Source organism: Manis pentadactyla, chromosome 1, assembly GCF_030020395.1.
Source record: "Manis pentadactyla isolate mManPen7 chromosome 1, mManPen7.hap1, whole genome shotgun sequence".
NCBI classification, from domain to species: Eukaryota; Metazoa; Chordata; class Mammalia; order Pholidota; family Manidae; genus Manis; species Manis pentadactyla.
In genome coordinates, this window is record NC_080019.1 from 92603716 (window position 1) to 92628090 (window position 24375).

The 24375-nt window shown below is 41.7% G+C and overlaps 1 protein-coding gene across 5 annotated transcripts in view; it reads left to right on the forward strand.

Moving 5' to 3' along the window:
• SCHIP1 (schwannomin interacting protein 1) overlaps positions 1-24375 on the forward strand; it is a 146004-nt gene that overhangs the window by 100978 nt on the left and 20651 nt on the right. For 3 of the 5 annotated variants that reach the window (XM_036904085.2, XM_036904084.2, XM_036904089.2), the window contains one exon: positions 18471-18589. In XM_036904085.2, the coding sequence (XP_036759980.2) occupies positions 18471-18589 (119 nt within the window). Of the gene's footprint in view, positions 1-5612; positions 6045-18470; positions 18594-24375 lie in introns of those variants that run through there. The other 2 variants (XM_036904088.2, XM_057499648.1) reach the window with 2 other exon arrangements.

Consider the following 24375-nt stretch of genomic DNA (forward strand, 5'->3'; position numbering starts at 1 on the left):
AGCACCCCATGTGCCAAAATGGGGGACCTAGGGCAAGAAACAAATTAAATGAGACAGACATCCCAGCCTTCCCAGAGGCAGTACATCAAGCACTTGCCTCCATACCTACTTTTCTTTCAGCCAGAGATTTTCCAAGGGTGGGCCCCATGGCCTATCCCAAGCATTTTTCCAAAACACCTATGGTCAGTTGAGGCAAGAACTCATCCCCAAGCTGCCTTTCTTCATATATTGAATTTTGCAAAGTTTTAATCTTTTTATCACACAGTGATAATTTTACTGCCTCCTGAAACACCAAGTCAGGCAAAATATTTCAGCCCAATTGAAGTGTCATGCACAGCACATAAAGATGCTCTATATCGGTTTCCAATGATAAAACTAGGGAGTATATCAATTTAAGTAGTACCTCAAGATATTTTTTAAATTCTTGCTGGAGAAAGTGGTAAACATGCCTGGATTCTAGTGGGTTATTTAATGGTTAACAAAAGAAAGGAAATATATTCTGTCCCTTTTGACACCAGGCCAAGTGAAGGCTCCTTTCCCAACCCCTTCTTCCTGTAAATGAGAAAACAAGATATCAAATTTGAGTTAATTTAAGATTCTGCACAAATTAAGCCTGGTTTCATCTACAGCAGGGAAAAATATATTGACCTAGTGGAAAAGGGAATATCAGAGCATTTTTGTGCACTATTTGATACAGGATTTTAAATATAAGTTCAGTGAAACAATTTCTGTCATAGTCTATAGATTTTTTTTTTTCTGATTGGAAAAAATTTTTCCCATGGTTAATAGTGTTGAAGAATACTTTGTCTTCCAATTGTTTTGCTTGGCTAATATATGGTTGTCTTTCTCTGAGGATGTGGTACAAATCTATCAGCTTAAAAAAGTAAGAATTCTGAAGACAAAATCATTTGCACTTACTTTTAGCCAAGATATCTGAAAATCTGTTTCATATGTTTTACCACCAAAGCAACTCAGTAATAGGTGCCCAAATGAAGAAAAAAATAATTTTAACAGAGCTTCATTATAGGCCTGATCTAAAATAGAAATTTAGTACAAACACATCATTCCTATTTAAAGTAGCACTTGGGGCCTCAAACATCATGATTCAGACATCACGTGATTTTAAGAAGTACATATGCAGCACAGATTTTAAGCCAAACATCGAGTATTTTCTCTTGGCAAGGGGGTGTGGAAGGGGGATAGGAAGGAACATCTCTATGGCACAGTAAGTGCATCCATGATTTTTGGAGTAGAAACCCCACATCCATGCGCACACACACACAATCTTGGGTAACTAATCACAACTTCACATGTAGAACTCAACATTAATAGAGACATATCCCAGTAGAGCCATATCCTATTATTTATTTTTATCCTCTATACCAAGGGAAAATTTGAAACTTTGGTGTACTTAGGATTCCCCTATGCACTATAGAGAAACATTACAACTACCACGTAAGTACTCTGAGGGTAAGTACTTTGACAAAACTGCTTGAATTCAGAGGAAAACATCAGAAAAGCCTCGTGACATTCAGCATAGGAGAGCCATTAATGAGGAAAGAATGCTAAGAACACAGAGAAACATAATGAGAGCATTAATCCTGGTCCCACCTGAAAGCTGGGGCATGGCCATCAAAGGGACCACAGTTGACTTTCCTGTACTCAGGTTTTCAGTTTCACAGAAAGATCTAGGTCTGAGGTCATCAGGTTTTCTTGTCTGCTCCCAACACTTCACCTCTTCCACCCTGATTTATTTCAGTTTTTGAACCTGCTCTAAAAAGTCCACTTAAAAATCGCCTGCACATTTTCATGGCTTATCTAGCCATCAGAATACCTTAACTGAAAAGCAAAGCAAATTTAGAGGAACAGAAGAAAATTAAATAGTTCACCTGAAAAGAGATTATAAATCAGGTATTAGTGTGGATAGCACATGGAATTTGGCTGTTAAGGCTGAAGGGCCAGCAGTGGGTTGCTGAAGGGTTAATCAGGATGTACAAGGCTTTCCATCTATGAATAGGAAAATCTTTTGACAATATGTAAGTGATTTCCCAGTAATGTGGTCAGTGTTTTCAGAATCAGTAATTTCCACCAGTGGCCGATAATGATCATTTAAAAGCATTAGCTCACGTGACCAACACATCTTGCCGTTCAGATCATGGCTTGACAGGAAACGAAGCTCTCCATTTTAGTCCTTGAATTTCAAGGCAGGGAGTGAGAGGAGGCCCTCCTAACCTCAAGGATGATAAGTGGCTATGGGGGTGTTTTCTAAAGGAAAGCATTAGTATTTGGGCTCATGTTCTGCCAGCATGGTTCATTTTAGAGAAGGCTGCAAAAAATTCTGAAGCCAGAGAAAATTCTCTATAGGAAGGACTTGGGTGGCTGTTATCCCCTTGTTTGCAGAGCTGCTGCAAAGCCACCAGACACTGTACTCAGCTCAGGTGTTCCAAGGTGCTGGGTTTTGTCTTTGCTGTATTCATTTGGACCTCCTCGAGGGTAAATTAATTATAGTGTTGCTCCCCAGCATCTGAAGTCAGGGTCTTTGCCACCAGCCAGGAAATATGAAAGAAGGATAATGGCTTATAATAAATTTTTTCAAGATCTAAACTGTGCTTCTAAAATGTAACATGCATACAAAAATCCTACAGCTCTTTTAAAAGTGCAGTTTGATTGAGTAGGTCTGGGGTGGGAGCCGAGAGCTTGCATTTCCTGTAAGCCCACAGGTGATACAGATGCTATAACCAGAGGACACACCCTTGCATCACAAAACTCTAGAAATCACCAAAGATCAGTGCACCAGATAGGAAAATTTCAGCTATTTTAAGCTGGTATAAGTCATCCAGATAGTGGTGGTACAGCTCCTTCAGGAGATGCTCTACCACCTGTCCCTACATAGTACTTCCTTGAGATCCACTCGTGACAAGAAAAGGCAGAGGCTAGAAGAAAGGGATGGTCTTAACTACTCTGTTAGTACTAGTCCTTGTTGCTGATGTTTGGCTAGGAAAGTTCCATCTTGGATTTTGAGATGCCCTTCTCCAAGAGAGAATCTGTTATCAATATATGTGCATATATGTGTGTGTGTATATATGTGCATGTATGTGTATAAATATATATACACACACAAACACATAGTTAATAGATTTCAGTCATTCTAACTATATTTAAGCTCATGCTGTTAAAATTAAAAAGATGTTAGTAACTAGGCTTATAGTTTTATGTATTTCACTGAGTCTTAGAATCTCCAAATTTTCATAATGTCACCCATGTTTTCTCTTGATTATAAATAGTTAACTGGATTAGGATGATAACGTAGGTAAGAGACTGAAATTCCTGAAATTTGTGGTAACCCCCTCCTTCAACCCCAGCAGACCCATTTTTACCTTTCGAACATAATGTGGTTTCCTCAGAAGATGTAGGTTGGAAAGCACTAATCTGAACTATCAGTGTTTCCTCCGGTGGACAGCATTTAGAGGAAACATTTTAAGCAACATGTACATTTCTCCCCTGCCCATGTATTTATTCAACAGCCCTTCATTGTCCACTTATGTGTGTGAGGCAGTGTCTAGATGTTTGGGGAAAACAAGATGAAACAGCACAAATCCCTGCCCCCTTAGAAAAGGCCTGAAGCCACAACAGCTGTTGGAAGGAAGCCACAGTGGTGCTAAGAGCACCGTGGAGAACCAGAAAGGAGAATTCGCTGTATGGTGTGTCAGGTCATGACCATCAGTGAAGGAGTTTTTGTTTCATCTCTTGGGGGTCTAATCGGCAGGGGACAGTGGCGATACATGCTGGGTGTTCCAGACATGCAATTTGTAAAACGTTTCAGTACGTGATACTGTTATGTGAGGGCTACCAGAATTCTTTCTGTAGTAAACCCTGATTTTTAAAAGCTATGCTTGATTATTGTGTGCAGTTGTTTCTGAGGCAGCTCATGGGAAGCGGTCTAGCATGCCCATTCAGAATGTGGGCCACAGAAGCAGAGGGCCCCAGTTCAAAGCTGCCACTCCTTGGGCAAGTTATCTAACTTCACTGGGCTCTCATTCAGCTGTAAAATGCAATTATAATAGTATCTACTCCAGAGGTAGTTAATAACCACTGTGCAGATTAAAGACATAGGTAAGAGGCATGTGTAAAGTGCCTGGCACAGAGCGACCTCTCAGTAATGGGAAGCTATCATTATGATGTTAATACATGTCATGTAATAAGATGCATAGCTAACCTCCTTTGGAAGGATTTACTATACACACAGTCCTTCCAAATAAGGCATACTTGGTTTTCTCCATTAGCTTTGGAGAACCCTTTGATATTGGGAACCCCCACACTGGGGCAGCCCTGAGTGCCCAGCATTGCCTCACAGGCCCAGAAGGTATTCTGGGTTTCTTGCGTGCAAATAGTGGGACCCTTTTCTGGAGTGAAGCTCCTGGGGTCTGGAGGAAACAAAGACAAGAGAGCTGTCTACCAGGGAGACACCTTGCCCAAAGGCAGGTGTGGCTCATGAGGGACAGCTTGTCATATACTGTCTGGCAAATGCACAAGTCATTCTCCTGGGAACTGAGGGGGGCAATGAAGGGAGTCAGGGGAGGGTGTGGGTTTGGGCCAGAGACTGCAGAGGAGCGTATGTGCCTTATAGAAGCAGGGCTGTGGTAAACTACAGTGAGACATGTTTATGCCACAAAGCTTCTACACATTGAACTTTTAAAAAATTTGTAAAAAGAAAGAAGCAGACAACTGAATGTGGACATGTCAGCAGAGGTTCAGGTGCCAAAAGACTCTCCTGAATGGCATTTTCACCTTAGAATTCTGTTCTTAGCAGCACAGAGGCTGGTCAAAAATTCCTGCTGGAAAATGCATTGACCAGCCCATCTGCTGCTTTCTGTCAGAACAGGTCGTAGCACAAGATGGTTTGCTAAATGGAGCCTAGGCCTCTGAATTCTTCTTTGGTCCATTTCTTCTGAAAACAGTAACTTCTTTTAAATTAACGAATAGTGAGTAATTTTTAGTTTATGGCAGTGGTAGTTCAAAAATGATGAGTGTGTGTCTGTGTGTGCACTTCTGTTTGTCTGATTCTTACAGGAAAACACCCTCCAGCTGTGGGCCTTCCCTTCTCTGTATGGAAAGCCAGTAAGCAAAACCAAAAGCCATGAGAAAAGGGTAGAGAAAGCAACAGAAAGAAACATCCTCTTTTGTGAAAAAGCCCACCAGTGGCTGAATTTTAAGGAAAGTTGATGGTTCTTTTTCTCTTGCCTATATTAATAGAACAAAGCACTGATCCTGGGGCAGAGGGGTCCTTCTCTGTGTTAGAAATAAACTTCCTCCTGTGCTGGGGCTGCTACCAGAAGATGAGACTTTTACATCTGATTTTAAGAAATTATTAGTTATGGGAAAAAGAAAAAAAGCAAATATTGGTCTTACAGGTTAGCCTTTAAATTATACTGTTTTTATTTTGTCATGGGAACCCGGCTTTTAACACACTACTGAAGTCTGCGAGGCTGGATTTTTGCATCTATTTTTATCCCCCACACTACTCTGGTTCAAATAAGGTTGCTGGTTTCCTCGCAGGGCTCTATCCACACTCAGCCCTGAGCCAGGGAGTTAGGGGATTGAATCAGCTTCTCCTTGACAGGGGTAGGAAAGGTGCAGTGGAGAGGAATCCAGGCCAGGTCATCGAGGGGAAGGTGACAGCGGACAGTGGGAAGGCTGGACACTCAATAAGCTGAGAGTCGGGGCAGAGTGAGCCTTGGAGAAGAGCAGCTGCCCCACACTGGCAGAGCACAGGCCACACCAGGGAGGCCAGGCAGGGCGGTGTCTCTGGGACAGAGCAGGGACAAGGACATGCACAGCCGGGCACAGCCTCTTAGCTGGCTCTCCAAGTCAGCACAAGCAGTAAGCAGGGTACTGGGCACTTGGCTTGTCAGCCTATCAGAATTCATGGGAGGTTATTTCTTAAATGAAACTCTAAGAGTTGAAGGATGAATTTGGACAGTGATGGAATGGATGACATCATCAGTCAAGAATCCCCATTGGATATGGAGGGGAATTATAAAAAGGTAAGTGGGGGGAGAGCTCTTTTGTTTGTAAACAATTGAACCATTTTTCTAACTCAGAGAAAAATCACCCTTGAGGAATGGCCAAATTCCACACTCAGAGGCCATTGCCACAATATATTCAGGCAAGCAAAATGCACAGAAAAGAATGCATTAAGCTGAGAAAGCTCTTCCTTCTGCTTTTCCAAGCTCGTATTAATATATTATAGCAATAACTGACATACACGTGTTGTTATTCTGAAGTTGAAAAACATATTATGCATTTAGTTGCTAGGCTTTTTATGTAAAGGAATAATTTTTTTTTTAAATCATTGACATATGTTGACAGTTCACCTACAATAAATAATAACTAGAATGTTTAACCTATCTTTCTGAGTTTGACTTTTTTTAACAATGAAAAATAGAAAACTTTACTAAGCGAGTATGGAGTTTTAGAAACAGTATCTGCTAATTCGTTGCCTGCCTTTTCTTTTGAAAGTTGGTAGACATATTTTTGGAATGTTTTATCTGGTAATAACAGGCCCAAGTAAAAATAGCTGTAGTTATATGGGTGAGGTCATGAAATTAAGCTACAAGTATATGCTTGTCTGTCCACAGAAGGTTAAACACACACTGTCCTTTCTCCTTACTATTTTCCGCAAGTCAAGTATCACAAGGTCACAACACTACACATATGAAGAATAAGAGCCCTTCTCATGGACCTGGAAAGTGAGACCTCTTTTCCCTGAGAGGCAAATATAGTACAGCCTCCTAAAACAGTAAAATTTGCTGCTAAGGTTTTTATTTGATCAAATATCATTAACTTTTTCCCCCAGAGTGAAATCCAGAAAAAGCTTCTGTCATCTTAGATCTTAAAGTATAATAATGTAAAAGATGGCATTTTCTGTCTTATGTACATAATTGTGTGTGAGTATGTGGGATATTTTAAGTATATTCTTTACTTCTTAGCGCAGTTCGCATTAGTTTATGCTCTCTCTCAAGAAGCTGAAATTTAAAAAATGTAGAAGAGGTCTGTACGGCCTGCCATGCTGCCCTGGGGGTCTCTCTTCCCTTGTGGTCCCCAGGAAGGGAGTGGGTGCCCCAGGTGACAAGTGTGCAGAGCCCTGAGACCCTGACACCTCTCAGCTGTCCCTCTGCCAGAGGCAGGTGTGCGGCAGAGGCCAGGACACTCTGTGATCAGTCACTTACCCAGCCCTGAAGAGTAAGTGCACGCTTCTCATTCCATCTCTATTTTCAGTGCCGAAGGACTGGCCACTATTTCCTTTTGTCAAAGTGTTTCTCAGAAAAGTAAAGGAAAAATGAAAGACATACCATTGCTCTTGCAATAACAACAACAAAAAAATTCATGACCGGTGTAGTTTTAGCCTATTTAGAAACTGAGAGAGCCCAGATGCCTGGAGTGAGCGCACGGTGATAAGCCTGCCCCCGATACAGCGCTGACTGAAGTGACAAACACGAGAGGCTCAAGTAGCTTTAAAACGTCAGCAACCAAAGAGAGTTACGTTGTGCAATCCGTCATCTAACTAAGACAATAGAGTGCCATGTGTGATTTCAGGAGAGAGTATCTAATAGGTTAGTTCCAGAAACCACTAGGTGGAACACCTAGATGTGTAGGATTCTCAGAGATCAGGGCAGAGTGTCTGGATCCTAAACGTGAGAGTCCTTCTCTTGTCATTTCAGCTGTTTAACTGCCTTTCTCAGGCGAAGTGATTTCAAATCTATGTATATCATGGTTACTATGAAAACTTCATTATGCTAAAAAATACTCTTGATCATTTCACTGAAAACTTCTAGTAAAACAGGACATCATATGCTCTCTTTAAGATGTAAAGAATGGGGAAACTGTTACTAGTATAAAAATAGCTTTTCCTAATTAAAACCTTCCTTTTCCAAGTTTTTTCCTCTAATGGTTTTGCTGTTCAGTTGACTAAGTAGAAAATTTAATTAGACTCTATAAAGCAGTGGTCCTCAGGCTCTTTTGATCTTGTATCCATCAGTAAAATGTTTTTGAGCCCATGACTCTAATATACATATATTTTATTCATATGGTATGGTAAAAATATGTGTGTATACAAAATATACACAAATAGATATTTTTTAAACAAAATGTTTGAAATATAAGTAAAAATTTAAGTTTTAATAATTTCTTCTTCTACCTCCTAATGCTTTGAGGCAAGTTGTCAAAAATAATTGGAAAATTGTTATACTCCTGCCTAGGGACACTAGAATTTCCTATACCAGTCACACTAATAAATGCCACATGTGTGTAGGGATTATTTTACAGGGTTGTTTTAAAGTCAGGCAGACAGCCTTCAGGGGGAAAGGTCACCTTCCAGTGACTAAAATTAGGTTCCACTGAGGCAAAGGAAGGAAAAGAGCATATGCCTCTGTTCCTTTCCTTGGGGAAGGTCCTGATGGTAAGAAGATGATTCATTAAGGATCTCTGGTTTGTTCAGTAATAGTAATAAAACTGTACTGAACAGGAAACAGATGTTCGTTTTTAGGAAGGAAAGCCTGCACCTGGACAGAATCCCAGATGTGTGTGTTCAGTCCATTATTGCCCTGCCTTGCTCTGAGCGACCTCTGACCTTCTGGTCAAGACCCACATAGTTATGGTCTCCAGGACCACAGCAGCACACAGTATGCGGGTCCACGTCCTGATTCCTTTTGCCATTGCTCACCAAGAGCCCTTCTGTGTCCCTGGCATTGCACGCAGGAGACTAAATTTTCCCTCACAGAGCTTGCAGTCCACATGGGGAGGCACACAAGCAAATAAGCTAAGGTGGAATTGCTGTGGCCTGTAAGAAGATTCAGATAACCAGAGTTGACCTAGAAAACGTGCAGCCTGTGCCATCTCGGGGCTGGGGCAAGATCCAACTTACACTGATGGAGAGAGAAAGGAAATCAAGAAAATTTAGCAGACGACAAAAACTGGTTCCCACTTTGTGCCAGAGCAGAGCGGACATGGGGCAGCTGGGCGTGCCTTCTGTCCCCAGGCTTCTCTGGGCAGATGAAGGAGCTGCGGACAGGGCTGCGCGTGGTCGGAGGACGGCAAAGCCGGCTCGCCTCGCTTTGTTTCTCAGCGGTGCTGTCTCCAGTGCTGTGCATCCAATTATAGTGAAAGATTAGGGAGGAGCCCGTGAAAAAATTAAAAGGCTGGAAGGAACAATATTTAAAGTGAAGCCACAGCTGTGCCTCATGTTTTTTTAAAAGGTGAATGGAAATGACTGCTTGAGATAAACTGCAATAAACAGGAACACAGAATGCCAGCTGCCATTCCAGACAAGAGCTCTGCCCTCCCCACACAATTACTGAGGAAAAGCCGCCGTCGACCTCCATTAACCCTCACGTCTTCCTGCCTGTGAGGGCTGAATAGCTGAGGAGCTCTGTGAAGTTGCTGAGCCCTGGAGCTTAGCCCCACCTCAGCCACCTGGGGACAATCTCCTCCGCTCTGTGGGCCTGGGTCTGCTTTTCTTTCGAGGGAGGAATTGGCCGGCTTGGTCTTAGATGTTATGACTGTGAGGCCTCGGCTCCTGGTTCAGGGCTCTTCCTGTCGCATAACCCGTTGGCACACTGGTGGGCCCCCGTGGGCTGGGAATGGGTTGTTTTGGGTAACCAGATTTTCCAGATGTACAGAATGTGAATTATATCGCAATTTAAAAAAAATAAACCATGTCTGGTTTGAGATATATAATTCATACACCATGATATACATATAAGATATAATTCATATACCATTAAACTCACCATTTCAAGTATAACCTTTAATGGCTTTTAGTATATTCATAAGGTGATGTAAACCACTGCTACCTACGTCGACATTTTCATCACCCCCGAAAAGAAACCCTGTGCCGAGTAGCAAATACTTCCAATTCCCCTCTCCCCCCGACAAGCATTAATCTACTTTCTCTCAAGGATTTGCTTGTTCTGGACATTTCTGGCTCTCTCTTATTCCTTTCTCTACTCTTTTCACCAGCCTGTCTTTAACAGTAGCAACAGCTACCAATTTATAATATAAGTTTCTCTCTGGGCCAAGCACTATGCCAAGCACTTTCTGTGTAGTATTTCATTTGATCCTTAGAATAACCTAGAAGATATGTATCATTATCCGTTTCCTTAAAAAAAGAACCTGAGACTTAAAAGAGTTTCCTTAACCTGCACTAGTAAGTGTCAGAGGACAGATGATAACTTGGGTCTTTGGGCCCCCAGATCTCATGCACTCCTTGCCTTCTATCTAGCCATGCACCTGTGTCTGGCTTTCCCAGATGCTAAGCCCATGCTGACATGGGAAATTGAGGACACCAACTTCCAGGCGTTTGATTGAGGTCTGGCTGTTTCATGACCACACAGCAGGTGTTTGGGACAACTGTGTTCTGGCAGTGAATCAGAATGACTGTGATGGTATGCTGACTTCTAAAATGTCACCTGATAAAAAAAGAGTCCCCAGACAACAGTGTACTTTGTTAAAAAGTAGTCTCTGGGCAGTCATTTGGGAGCCAGAACAAGCTCAAGATGCTCCCAGCAGCTCATGCTTTGGGTATGCTGCACACAAGGGAGGAAAAGTTTAGTCTTCAACTGTAGCGCTTTCAAATGTAATGTTGAGACACTTCTACAGCAGTCATCTTTGTGGATTGTACCTTGGGCTCCTTTACTTTCACCAAAGTTCCCATTCAGACAGCAAGTAGCTACTGAACTTCTTCCTTAGGTGTTTGTTAAATAGCTTTGCTCTGGTCCGTGACAATCAGAATTCAAGCGCTGGGAACTGTGCAGGGCAGCCCTTCTGCCTGCCTGCCTCTGTCTCTATGGCTTCCCTTCCCTGTAGCAGGAGGAGGAGGAAAGCAGCCAGTAGGCAGAACTAGCCTCAAGTTTAACTGATTGTGTATCTCCGTCCTTGGCATCCTAACACCCTTGTGTCAGTCAGTTCTCAAATAAAGTGGGTGTCAGAAGGCCCTGGACCCTACAGTCCTTCCCCTTGCCTGCCCCTTCCTGGACTTTAGGAATCCAAGGCCAGCTCGCCTGTGAATATCAATGCTGAGCAAGCCACACCCAGGCCTCAGCCTTGCCCAGCAGCCCAGCCTGACATCTGTCCAGAGTTCTTCTTTGGGCAGATAGGTATGAGGATGCAAAGATAAGCAATTTCAACAGCCTTTCAGGAAACCTTTATGAATTGTTTAATGTAAGAGTTTGAAATGGAAAATGTCAGAAATATAAACTGAAAAGAAAATGTCCAGACTTAATATTCCATTTAGTGATACAAGGGAAAGATATTAGACTGTTTAATTTATATTGCCACTAATAATTGAAAAGCTCTTTCCAGGAGACAAAATAAAATTCAAGAACTTGAAAAAATCTGCCTTAGCAAGTAGTTAGTTATGCATCTTGACATTCAAAAGCATAAAATTGGTTTTCTTATAGAACGGTGTTTCCATATTTTCATAGAGTGACAAACCCATGGTTGTTTCAGTGGGAAAAAAATTAGTAAGTACCATCAACTTATTTGGTTTTTCATTTTGTTTTTTTTATTTTAAAGAAAGTTATTAAAATTTGCCTAATGAACATTTAAATAAGTTCTGTACTTCTGGTTCCTAATGTTTAAAAGCCTCAGACTCCTCCGCACTGGAATGCTGCCTATAAATGCTACAGTAAAGCTGTCTCCCTTATAAGCTAAGGAGAGAAATAAGAGAGACTACTGTTTTTCTAGAGGAAGAGTACTTTTCCACAGGAAGCTCCAGAATCCCAATTGCATTCCCTGGTGGATGCTGCTAATGGCGATGATGCCAGATATCACTAGGCAATAGATTGCACTGAAGCAAGGGGATCATTAATTGCTTCAAAACAGGCATCCTGGCAAGGGTTTGGCAGAGGCCAGACAGCTGTAAATGAAACCCATCTGGGTCAGAGTCTGGACATTCCACATGGAACAGATTAGTGCTCCACTGAAGAATAACAGACTCCGTTTCATCCAGCCGCTTGATCTCAAAGCTGTGATTCGCAGCCGTGGTCTGAACCAGCAGCAGCAGCTGCTGAGAACTTGTCAGAAATGCCCTTTCTCGGCCCCTCCCCACACCTTCCGAATCAGAAAAGTAGTCTGTGTTTTTACAAGTCCTCCAGGCTTGAGAGCTACTGTTGTAAAGAAAAAAGTGACTGAGGGAGAGCCACTTTGTGCCTGTGCCTGCCTGTGCACCTCTGCACCTGGCACGCCAGTGTCCCAGGAGCCTCCCGGCACCCCAAGTGTCCGCATACGCCGTGGAGGACCAGGGTGCTCGTCAGTTTCTGAAACTACACAGCCTCCGTCCTGAGGAAGTTTCTCCTCAGTGACACATTGCTTTCCTTTTTCCCTTTGGTGGAAAGGGTTTACTTCACTCCCCAAACAGGCATTCCCTGAGGCCTGTAACACCCTGGCAGAAGATAGGGAAAGTGTGCTCAACCCCTTGAGGGTTCTTCAGTTTAGGAAGGGAGGGCCTTCTGTGAGACCTCCAACCCCTTCAATTCCTGGGGCTTGTTAGAAGTGCAGAGTCTCAGGGTCTGCCCCTGACTCAGAATGTGCGCCTGAACCAGCCCCCCTGGGCTGCTCACATGTCCCCTGAGGTGTGAGAAGCTCTGCCCATTGAGCAGCAGGAAGGAGGATGCGGAAAGTGGTGTCTTCCAGGGCCTGGAGTGAATCGGATGCTCAGTCAGCATTACGAAACAAGCACATCCAGTAACAGAAGGTGAACAGGTGCAAGGGAGAAACAGATGGAGCTGGGGAGGAGGGGAAGGTCATCCAGGAAGGAAACACAAGACAGGAAACTGTCCTTTCTCCTACTCCCCTTGCCCACAACTGATTACTGTCCAGGCCCAGATTGTTGTTGCTCCCAAGCTTACGTCTGCCTTTATCCCACAGCACTAGTGTGCCATTCACATCAGTTGGATCCCGATTCTCCAGGCCACGCTATTTTAAGTATCTTTCTCCTTTGGGGAGTATAAGGAACCCTTTCCTCTCGGCCAGACAGGTCCTTTCTGGCTACGTGGGTTTCACCATCTGCACAGGAGGCAGAAGGAAGCAGCTGTTTGCAGTGCCCTGAGCACCAGCTGGCTTTAGGTTTAGGCGTAGGATGTTATTTCCCAGAGTGTGTTCCTGAGAACCCTAGGGACCCTGCAGCTGCCCCCACAAAAATACAGTTTGTGGATTAAGTAAATTTCAGAAATGCAGAAGATGCCCAGTCTTCCACTTAAAAATTTGTGTGCAGATGAGTGTAAGACTAGGTGGCCTCTGCTTCAGAGACCAGTGTCAACCAAAGGAAGGCAAAGCTGTAGAACAATTATTGGCATTTATCTGGGGTCTTAGGGATTGCAGTCTGGGAGACACAGATTTAGGTAGCAACCCAAATTGTGCTCCTAAATGCTGACAAAGTTTAGGATTTTTAAAGGTAAGGAGCAGGAAGTTAATTAACTTACTTGAGTTGTTTTGAACATTTTGTGATTGGAGGCAGAAGAAAAGTTTGTAAACTATTGAGTTTCTCAGTGGTTGCTACAGCCAGAAACAGCAACTGTCCATGTAAGTTCATAACAAATGGTCTCAGGAATGCAGTTTGTGTCTGCTGACACGTGCAGACTGTCCTCGTGGCCTCCCGGCTCCATTTTAGTTGTTTAGCTATGCTGACTCCATTTTGATTTTAGTTTTGTCACATTTCACACCAGAGACACCATGACACTGCCAACAAAGATAACTGGGCCAGAGGGGCAGAGGCAGGGCCAGAAGGGCCTTGGGAATGGTGTCAGCGTGTAAGGGGTGGTACACGCTGCATCCTGGAGAACACCTGGAAAGGACTTAGCAGACGACATACTAGATTTGGAGAAGGACAATATCTACTCAATGTCTGTCTATAAATGTTAGAGTAAACTTGTCTGCCTCAGAACATTTTGCTTTTTGTTTCTTTTACCAAACACCCCTCTTTGTTCCTAGCAAGTTTGGATAATTGCAGAGAACAGTGGCACAATGCGAAAGGCTGAGTATTGGTGTTTGGGGCCCAAAAGTTCTGCATGGTTTGTGTTCTGAGAGGTATGGCTCTCATGGCCCCCTCAAAAGCCACTGGGAGCCTTATCTGCCCAGCCGCCGAGGCTGGCAGCAGGGAATTCAGCGACAGGCGAGGACAAAAACTGCCTGTGGCTGGACAATGGTGAGTTCCTAGTGTACTTTTACTCTCATCTAGGGCTTGAATAGCTCTTCTGTCTCAGGGTGATGAGCCACTATTCCTTAGCTGTCTGTTTGCTTTTGCTACGGGTATCCATTTTGGATGTTTTGCTTTTGTTTTACGAAGGTGTTTCCCAAGGCAGCTTTAGGAGTGGATGTGGCCCACATGTTACAAGCACAGCCGAACAGTGTAGTCTGGAGTCCACCCCTTCCTTTTCCTGCACACTTCACTGTCCCACCCCCTGGGGCATCTTTGGGCTTTGGGGGATTGAAGGACAGATGTTAATTGCCCTCCAGGTATAATTCATTAGAGAACAAAACGATTTGAAGCTGCTCATGCTCATGTGTGCGCACGCGTGTGCACACACACGCACACACACACTCTTTACGCATGTAGGCAGCTGCAGGGAAAATAGTGTCAGCTGTTGAATTTTAAAAGAGGAAAACTGACTAGTCTGTTGAATCACAGTCACTTGAGATGTTGGGAATCCCATTTTGTGAAGAGGAAGACTGAGCAGTGGTGTCGAGGAGGGCAGCTCTGATGGAAGGTGCTTGTGGTTATGGCTGGGCCTGGGTATGTGTGTTTTGCTGTCCCATTTTTCTCCTTTTCTGAGAAAGTATCACGTCCATCTCAGTAAAGAAAAGCCGTACCTCACTAGGTCTCATGTCGTCTCTCCAACACAGTGTCACCGTCACTAGCCTGGACACCTCACCCATCAGTTTGGTCATGTGATGTGGCAGGACAAAAAGATGCAGCGTCAGGGAGATGGACTGGAATCCTGGCTCTCCTGTCGAACAGTAGGGGCACCTTCCTGTGCTCTCGGTGCCTCATCTTCAAAGCAGGAACTGTTGGAGGATTAACGATAGTAAATACCATTTATCAAACATTTACATTACTACAGGCCAGGTACTGCTGCCAAACAAGTTACATACATTTTCCCACTTAATCCTCCATCACCAAGTGCGATTCTTTATCTCTGGACTAGGAAAGGCTTTCCAAGCACAAAGCCAGCAACACACTTCAGAAGAAGCAAGCTATTGACTTGACTACATAACACTTAGATTTAAAACTCAGAAGGACTAATAATGTGCTTCATATAACATTTTCAAAACTCTCAGAACTGCATAGAAACATAAGCAAAGCTAAGAGTAAATGATTCAGAGGAAAGCAAGTACAGTAACTAAAAAGTCATTTAAATATTTAATCTCACTGGTAATCTAAGCAATTAAAAAGAACACCACTTTTTGCCTATCAAATTAAAAGCAACTGCATTTATTTTTTTAAGTGAAAATACTCAGTGTGAGCCAGGACGTAGCGAAAGCTGCACTGTTTACATTGCTGGTGGGCATGTAAATCGGAGCAGCTTTTCTCTAGAGCAGTGTGACAAGATGTGCCAAGAGCCTCAACAAACGTTCACACTCAGCTGATCTGGTGATTCCACTTCCGGAAACTTATCCTGAGGAAATAATCAGACATGTGGGCAAGGGTTTATGTAAAAATGCTAACTTCTATGTTGTTTTTTTGGATACAACCCAACTAACAATAGAAGGTAACTCCATAGGATAGAATGATCTGCAACCACTAAAAATTGTGTTTTTATAGAATATTAAGTGAATATGAGGAAAATTCTTAAAGTATAATAAGCAATATGATCTCAGTTTTATAAAAGGGAAAAATACACATATTTTTATACATAAGATAAAAAACTAGAAATAAATATATCAAAAATACCAAAATGTTAGCAATGATCTGATGGGATTATGGATGGTATTTATATTCTTCATAACTTTTCTGGATTTGTTCATTGGGATCCAGGGGATGGGGAGGAAGAATGGGGAAAGACTGCATTTTGTGAAACAGGCCTCTTTAAGCTGTTAATGAAGTATTCAAGTATAAAAGATTGTAATTAATGTAAATAGAAATATTTTTAAGGCCTTCGCCAATATCTACAGCTCTAGCATGCCAGATAAATCAGGAAAAACAGACGTGGAATCAAGGGTATGTTCACACATTCACACCTGGGATCGGTGTTTGTTTTCTTTAAATAAAACCTCTTCCAGACCCCAGGCTAGTGTTGGACACAAGCATGTTGTTGAACATTAGTCATTAACACTTATGTTGTTATCTGCTGATTTTATTTTTGGCTATTTGATTCCACTCAACAGTGTTCTGACTATAGATGGTATTGGGTGACGATTACGTTTGTCTGTCATATGGACTGAGAAATAGGTTCACTGACTACACTAAATCTGCATGGCGGAGTTTGGGATTTTGAAATGTATTTGTTTTATATAAAGATGTCAAGGGATGAGGTTCCGTTTTGGCAAAACCATCACAAGTACCAGCCCTGCATATCTGGAAGGGTGGGTTGTTTTAATTAAGGCACCCAGTAGCACAGTTGCAAGTGGTTAGTGAAATTAAAAGCATTCTTGCCTGCCTTTAAAACCATATGATTACTTTCTCAGGCAGTGCGGTGCTAGACCCGTAAACAGTACGACATCAGTGTCACATCTGTAAGTGTATAAAAGCAGTTTTTCACTTTGTGGCTGTACTGCGCATGCACACACACAGGCTGTGGCCCCTTGTATGACACAGTTCTGTTGGTATGTGCCAGCGTGGGCGGATGGCTGTGTAGATGGATATAGATACAATTGCTAAATGTAAAAGTTGAAAGAATGCCTGTGGTGTCCAAGGATTTTTTTTTTAATGTTAGAGAAAAGGATAATAGAGATGAGCTGTCCTTAATGTACACATTCTCAAACCTATTAAAACTAAATATCTGGTGCTAAAGCCTGGAGATGTGTACTTTTTATTTTTACACTTGCTCTTAGCCAAAAGACCAAGAAATTATGGGAATGTAAAGACTCTACAGGAAATTTTGCTGCAGCCCTTCGAAGCTGACAATCGGGAATCTCTGTCCTAGCAGCACTGTGCTGTAATGTATTCCGTTCTTCATGCTCTGCCACAGTACCCACCAGTCATCTGTGGCTCTTGAAATGCAGTTACTATGACTGAGAAACTGAATTTTTACTTGTAATAATTTTTAATGTAAATGTAAATAGCCCCGTGTGACTAGTCACTACCATGTTAGGTGGAGCCACCTTATCCTATAGTATAGTGCCTTTCACTTGGGGCGAAATGAAGCCATTTCTCAGCCCACCATCCCACCAGACTGTGCGTGTTATCACTCTGGCAGAGTTGTCACATGGAACTCCTGTGTGCTGGTGGCAGCAGAGGTGGCTTCAGAAGCTCCTACTGGGAGAATTAAGGGTCGCTCGTGCCAGGAGTGGCCACAGCCAATCACCTGAGCTGGGTTTTATAATATTATGTGCTCAGCAGAGTCTTCAGCCCCCAGTTCAGAACGTCAGATGGTGCTTCTCCCAGCCTTCATCATCCCACAAAACAGGAAACAAAAATCTCATTCTCACTCCATGATGTCTAACTCATGATGTTTGGCTTTTGTAGTTGTTTTATTTTTAACTAAGGAAATCATTTCTAAATTCTCTCCTGTTGTTTAAAGGGTTTAAGAGTTCAGCATGGTGAGTTTTTATGGGAAGCCAAGTGTTGTAAACATATCCAAATTATCACAGTAGTGTAGTTTACCAATTCCTTTTCCTATGCACACCGACCTGACTTCCCTTCTAAGTGTGAAACAGATGGGCCCGACTGGAACTCTGCTGATGCTATAGAGGGTTTCTTCCATCCTAAACCTGGTAAGATTAGAATAACTCTAGGATGGGTACAAGAGTCCCATCAAGACTGTAAGCTAAGTGGAGGCAGGGGCTGTGCTGTCCTCAACTGTTTGCAGCATTGTAGTGGGGCACTTGCCTTCTTGCAGAGGCTCTGTACATGTTGGTTGAATGAATTCATGATCTTGCCAAAAGAGAAGGTAGGCTGAAGGGTCAATATAAAGAATAAAGAAGACAAGATCCAGGGAAAGGCCACATCTAAGCAGAAGAAAGATTACAGCACCAAATAAAATTTAGTTCTGTCCTGATAAAAATCATTTGGTACCACAATGGTGATTTCCTAGCCTAGAGATCATAAAGGGCTCTGAAGAATTGTAATTGCTCACAGAGGTGGAACCAGGAGAGACTGGTTTAATTTCAGCTCTTAATAATTCAAATGTTCCTATGTTGTGGCCTATTTATTTTTCATCTAATATTGCAGTTCTAAGAAACTTAGCACTTAGACTGCCTATGATTATGATATATCTGCCCACTGATTGGCATGTTTTATTTTCCTGAAATTTTAGGCACAGAAAAATGAGAGAGAATCTATCCGACAAAAGTTGGCACTTGGAAGCTTCTTTGATGATGGCCCAGGAATTTATACCAGCTGCAGCAAGAGTGGGAAGCCAAGCCTTTCTTCTCGGTGAGTGTTCTTTTGAGCTGATTTTTTGATATGTGCCTAATGGATTTTGTCATCTGATTATATGTTTAATAAAAGATATCCTTGAAATCTTTCAGTATTTTTTCCCCCATAATACTACCACCTTTATCTGGATTCTAGACAGACCTCTCCCCACTTGTCTGCTGAGTTTGTTCTTTGGGTTTTAGTTTGTAGTTTTGGGGTTTTGGGCCCATTTGCCTAGCCACTTGAGGTCACATTTCTGTATTTCCTTTTTTTTCTAGTCCCAGTTCTGATTTTCCACTGTGATGGGGAATCCAGCCACACTCTTAAGCGAGCCAGCATTGCTTAAAGAAGTGTGGCAGACTCCCAGATTCCCATTAAGCAGCCCCAAGGCATCCTGCAAACCCCAACACATTTGATTGCAATGAATACTGGTAACTGAGAAATACAGTTCCCACTTTGATCATTCAGTGTTTATTATAATGCCTAACCCATCCTCCAGGTGTTTTCTTTATTTTAATGTATTTCAGGATATCATTTCTCATTTATCATAATTTATATCAGGCTATCATTGGTCATTTGATTCCAATTAAAACATATTAAAATTATAATTTTACCTAGAAAAAACAGGGCTGTAGACCAGGACTTGTCAGACTTTAATGTGCATATCAGTTACCTGGGGATTTTGTTAAAATGTTGATTCTGATTCAGTAGGTAGAGGTGGGCTCAAGATTCTGCATTTCTAACATGCTCCCAGCTGATGTCCATGGTGCCAGTCCATAGAGCACACTTTGAGCCAGTCTGCAAAATTGGCTCTCGTGAATACTGTTATTCCAAGTGATTAAAGTACATAGAACAATGTTTTAATGAAGATGGTAGTAACTGAATGCCTCTCAGTGTTCTCTTGGCTTCTCCCCAAATGCCTTTCTTGTCAGAATATCTGTGTCTTCCTTTGGGCTCTCCTGAGTAAGTATTCCCTGTATAAATATAGATGTATATTCCATGAACACCAGGTGTGGGAGACGCATACTAGCATTCATGCATTCAGCCAACCAGCAGATTTCCACTGTCTCTTTTATGTGAGGCCCAGAATTGGACACTTTAATATCTATTGAAATTATTCTATTTGACTTTCTGTATCTTCTTTGCACTTCAGTCTGACCCTTAGCAATTCTAAATCAGCAAAATTGAGAAAGCACACATACGCTCACATATATGCTGCCTATTTTGGGGAGTCACCACCGGTGGGTTAGTATGGAGACAACAGCTGTGGTCTGGCCATGCAGTGTCAGGGCGTCTTGGCCAGAGCTGGGTGCCAGCCCAGTCTTATGGGATCCCTTGCTCCTCTCCATGCCATTCCAGAGCTGAAGGTCAGCCTTTCCCTTTCCCCTCTCAGTGGGATTTGGCAGGAAGAGCTCTGGCCTAGAGGTCTGGAGACCTGAGGATTAGTCCTGCTCTGCTTCTGATTTTGAGACTTTTAACAGTTTACTTAGTTTGATCATGCTTCAGTTTCCTAACTTGTAAAATAAGGGAATTGGACCATATATCCATACAGATCTCTGCTGCTGCTCTCTAATATTCTTCAGTGTGCCGAAAAGTTTTCTTCTAGAAACCCCATCTCTCTGCCCAGCAGTGTCATATCCTGCTGGTCCAAATGGGAGGTTTTTGTTTTTAAAATAAACATTTGTGTATATGTTTGTATGGTTTTGAAAGTAAAATACAATCAATAACTACCACAGAGTGTATAACTACAACACAAAATAAAAGTAACACTCCCCTGGCCCATCCCTCTCTGTCCTTGTCCCACTCTCCAGATATAGTACCTTTTAACTCCTTGGCTGTTTCTCCTGATAGTTACTTACATATCTTTCAGTAAAATGCTTATCTTCTTAGCTTTTACTTTTAAATCGCCATCTCTTCACTACCAACTATAAACAATTGGGATCTAACTCTCCTTTACAACCTTCCCACAGAGATATGTATATATACGTCCCCACATTCTCCTTTTATAATATTTCACAATCTGGGGTCAAATAGCTGTTCAGTGTTTGCATTATTAAGATGATATATTATTCACACTGAACCATATGGTAAACGATTATTACTTGAGAAATTTTATTGTTTGTCCTGAAATTAAAATTGCCCCATTTTTCCCTTTGCCAGTCCACGATTTTGACTCTGTTATATTCCACAGTGTGAATGTATCACATTTATTCAGCTACTCTTCTGACGATAGGCACTGGGTTGTTCCCAAGGTTTGCTCTTGTAGACATCGCTGTTTATAATCTCATGTATGTCTTCTGCTATCTGTGTGCAAGAGTTTCCCTTCTGTGTATATTACTAAGAAAATGCATGAATGTTCACAGTTAGAAGGTGATGCCAAACTGGTCTCCATATTGGTTGCAAGTTACACTCCTACCAACAATATCAAGAGATCATGTGAATCCATAGTCTTTCCAACACTCGATATTGCCAGTTTCTCTTTATTTCTGTTACTCGAATAGGTATTGAATGGCTATTTCATTGTGCTTTTAGCCATTTTTGTTTCCCCTTCTGTGAAATGTCTATTTGGGTCTTAGGTCCAAATTTCTATTAGATTCTTTATGCTTTTTTTAATTAATTTATCAAAGGTCTTTATCAAAATACTAAATCCTTAACAAGTTTGTGTATTGCAAGTATCTTCTCGTAGGTTGTAACTTGTCCTTTCACTTCCTTAATGTGCCTGAAGTTCTTAATTTTAGTATGGTTAATTTTTATCAAAGTTTTCTTTTATAGTCAGTGCTTTCTGTATCTTGTACAAAAAAAACTTCTGCTTCAAGATCCAAAAGACATTAACCTAGATTTCCTATCAAAAGTTGGAAGTATTGATATTTTTTTGAATTCTGATCAATCAGGAGTTGGTTCCTTGATACGATACAGATAACTCTAATTTCATCTTTCTTCATTTACTTGACCATTTTTTCCATCATATTTATTAAACAATCCCTCTTTTACTCAGTGATGTGACAGACCACCTCTGTATATCATACATTAATGAGAATATGTTCTGTTTCCTTGATTAGTGTTTCTGTCCCTGCATCAGTACCATACCGTCTAATCACTATAGACATAAAATAAATCCTGATATCTGGACAAGCAAGTCCCTCTCCTTTTTCTTCAGAGGTATGCTAACTGTTCTTGCTTTTTAAATCTTCCATTTAAATTTTAAGTCATCTAATCAAGTTTAGCAAAATACTCTCCTGGGATTTTGACTGGAATTGCACTGTATCTATTCATCAATTTAGGGGAGAATTACACTTTCACAATATTAAATCTTTCTATCCATGAACATGGCCTTTCTCTACTTTATATAGATCTTATTGAATATTTCTTTAAAAGATTTTATAATTTTCCATTTAGAGATAGTTTACATCTTTTGTTATACTCATTTCTAGCTACTTGACATTCTGATATTATGTTAAATTCTCTTTGGTAATGCTTTCTCATTGTTTGCTCCTGGTAAAATGCAGCTTACTTTGTATACTAGCCTTATAGCCACCCACTTTGCTACATTGTTCCTATTATTTATCTACTCTCCTATTGTTTCTAATAAGGTTGTCTGTAGATTCTTTGCAATTTTTAAACAATACCGTCTACCACAAATAGCTTTATTTATTCCTTTCCAATTCTCATGCCTCCAGTTTGTTTGACTGTACTGGGTAGTTACCCTACTACATTGAAGATTAAAAATGGTAGTACAGCTGACCCTGAACAATGGGAGGTTAGGGGCACTGACCCCCCAGTGCAGTGGAAAACCTACAGATAAGTTTTGGCTCCCCCAGAACTTAACTACTAATAGCCTATTGTTGACTGGGAGCCTTAGCAATAACATAAACAGTTAATTAACATGTATTTATCCTCCCACCCTGATTTATTTTTGTGGCCCTTGTTACTACCCAACATTGTAGTATATATTTTTTAATCCATTCTTTGTCTTTCTCTAGCCCTAAAAAAATAAGCTCCAAGAGAGCAGGTGTTGGTCTGTTTCCACCATAACTGTTGCCTAAATAACACCTAATGTATAGTCAGTAATCACTAAATATTTGTTGAACTAATGAATGATGAACTTCCCTCTAGAATGGTCAGATAAAAACACAACTATTCCATTAGGGTAATTAAAAGTATCTAAAGTTGTTTTCTCTTGGGCTGTAAGTTGCCACAGAGAAGAATTCTCCAACCTCCTCTTGAGTTTTAAGCCTGGCTGCCAGTGTTTTAAGACTCCAGCAGGGAATGGTTTGAAGGTTCAGCATGTAGAGTTTTCTTTCATTCTCTTGTTCAGAGAGGCACTTCATGGACACTGAGTGTGCTGTGCTGAGTGTGCCCCAGTCCAGGGCTCCTCTGATTCAACCTCTCAAGATAATAAATAAATGTCCTCCTTCTGCCAGACCTCAGGTGGGCAGGACAAATAAAGGGCCTAGCTGGTCCTTTCGGGCGTTCAGTGTTCCCCGTGTGCAGCTCTACCCCACTCCTCTGCCTTCAGATACACCCGAAGTCCCACGTCTGGGATTGTACAGGGTAAATGCACCGCTCCCTCCACCAACCACCCCTACCGGTGCTGCCAGACTGAAGCAGTTAATTTAAGTCAGGGATCTTTTGCCCACCTGCATTTTATCTTCCAAAATTTTTTCAAGCTTTCTTGTGTACTGTTGTCTCCCTTTCCATTTTCTTCTTCCATGTAGATTTTATACCATCTTTCTTCCTTTAGTATTATTTTATTAGGATTTCAGAAGAGAGAGTACATTAAATACCTATGTCCAATATGCCATGTTAAACTAGAAGTCTTAGGAAGGTTTTCATTACTTTTAATAGCAGAAATATCTTTTCAAATAAAAGCCTGTGTAGGACCCTCTATGCAAAACAAAGCAGTCCTCCTCTGGTTCAGGAGGACTGAGGGAGAGGGACAGGGGAGTCCCTGCCCAGAAAGCACGTCTCCCATCCTTTCCCTTCCTTGCCAGTCTACATCCCCAGCTTCAGTGGCCCTTACTTTGCCTCCCCCACAAGCCCCTAAAGCCCACCTGAAACTTTCCTGGCAGAGCAAAATTTGAAAATCACTGAGTCATCTATTCCCTTTGGAGACTCTGCTATCTAAAACAAATGTGTATGTCACCGTAGCTCATAACAAGCTGCACTTGTTGATGCACCATAAGGAAGATTATTTATATCCTGTTCTTTCTGATGTTTTCATCTCCACATTCTGGGATGAGATCATCTTCTGTGAGAACATGATGACTTTTTGGATACCCTAAGGATGATGATTAATAATGAGACTTAATTTTTCCAAGAAATACCACTTTATCCCTGTAAACTTAAAGTGTGCAAAGACTGTCCTTCCCCCTCATTGGTAATAATGTAGGTGAAAAGCCTTAGGAAATATGCAGTTGCAGTTGTATAGCCCATTTTCCCCATCCCTATTAGAATTAATTTTTTCTTAATGCATTAAAATCCCTGAAATTCTTAATTGAGCTAGAAATATCTTACCTTTTACTTACAAAAGTACTTGAGGGGTGTTGGAACCTTGAGGTACCAATATGGTCCTTCAAAATGCACCAGAGGCACCTGTGTTGAATTAGTTAAATAATCAGAACCCAGGTGATCTTACATGGCTGGACTATGCTGAAGAGCTCAGCACACAAGTTTAAATGGAACTGAGGACTTTAATTGGTGAAGCAATAGACTCTGAAGTGCTGAGCCTACTTTTGAGGTGGGGTCTTCCCAAGAAAGTGGAACCTTTGGCAAAATAATAGAGTTCCATTTATATACTTGAAAGG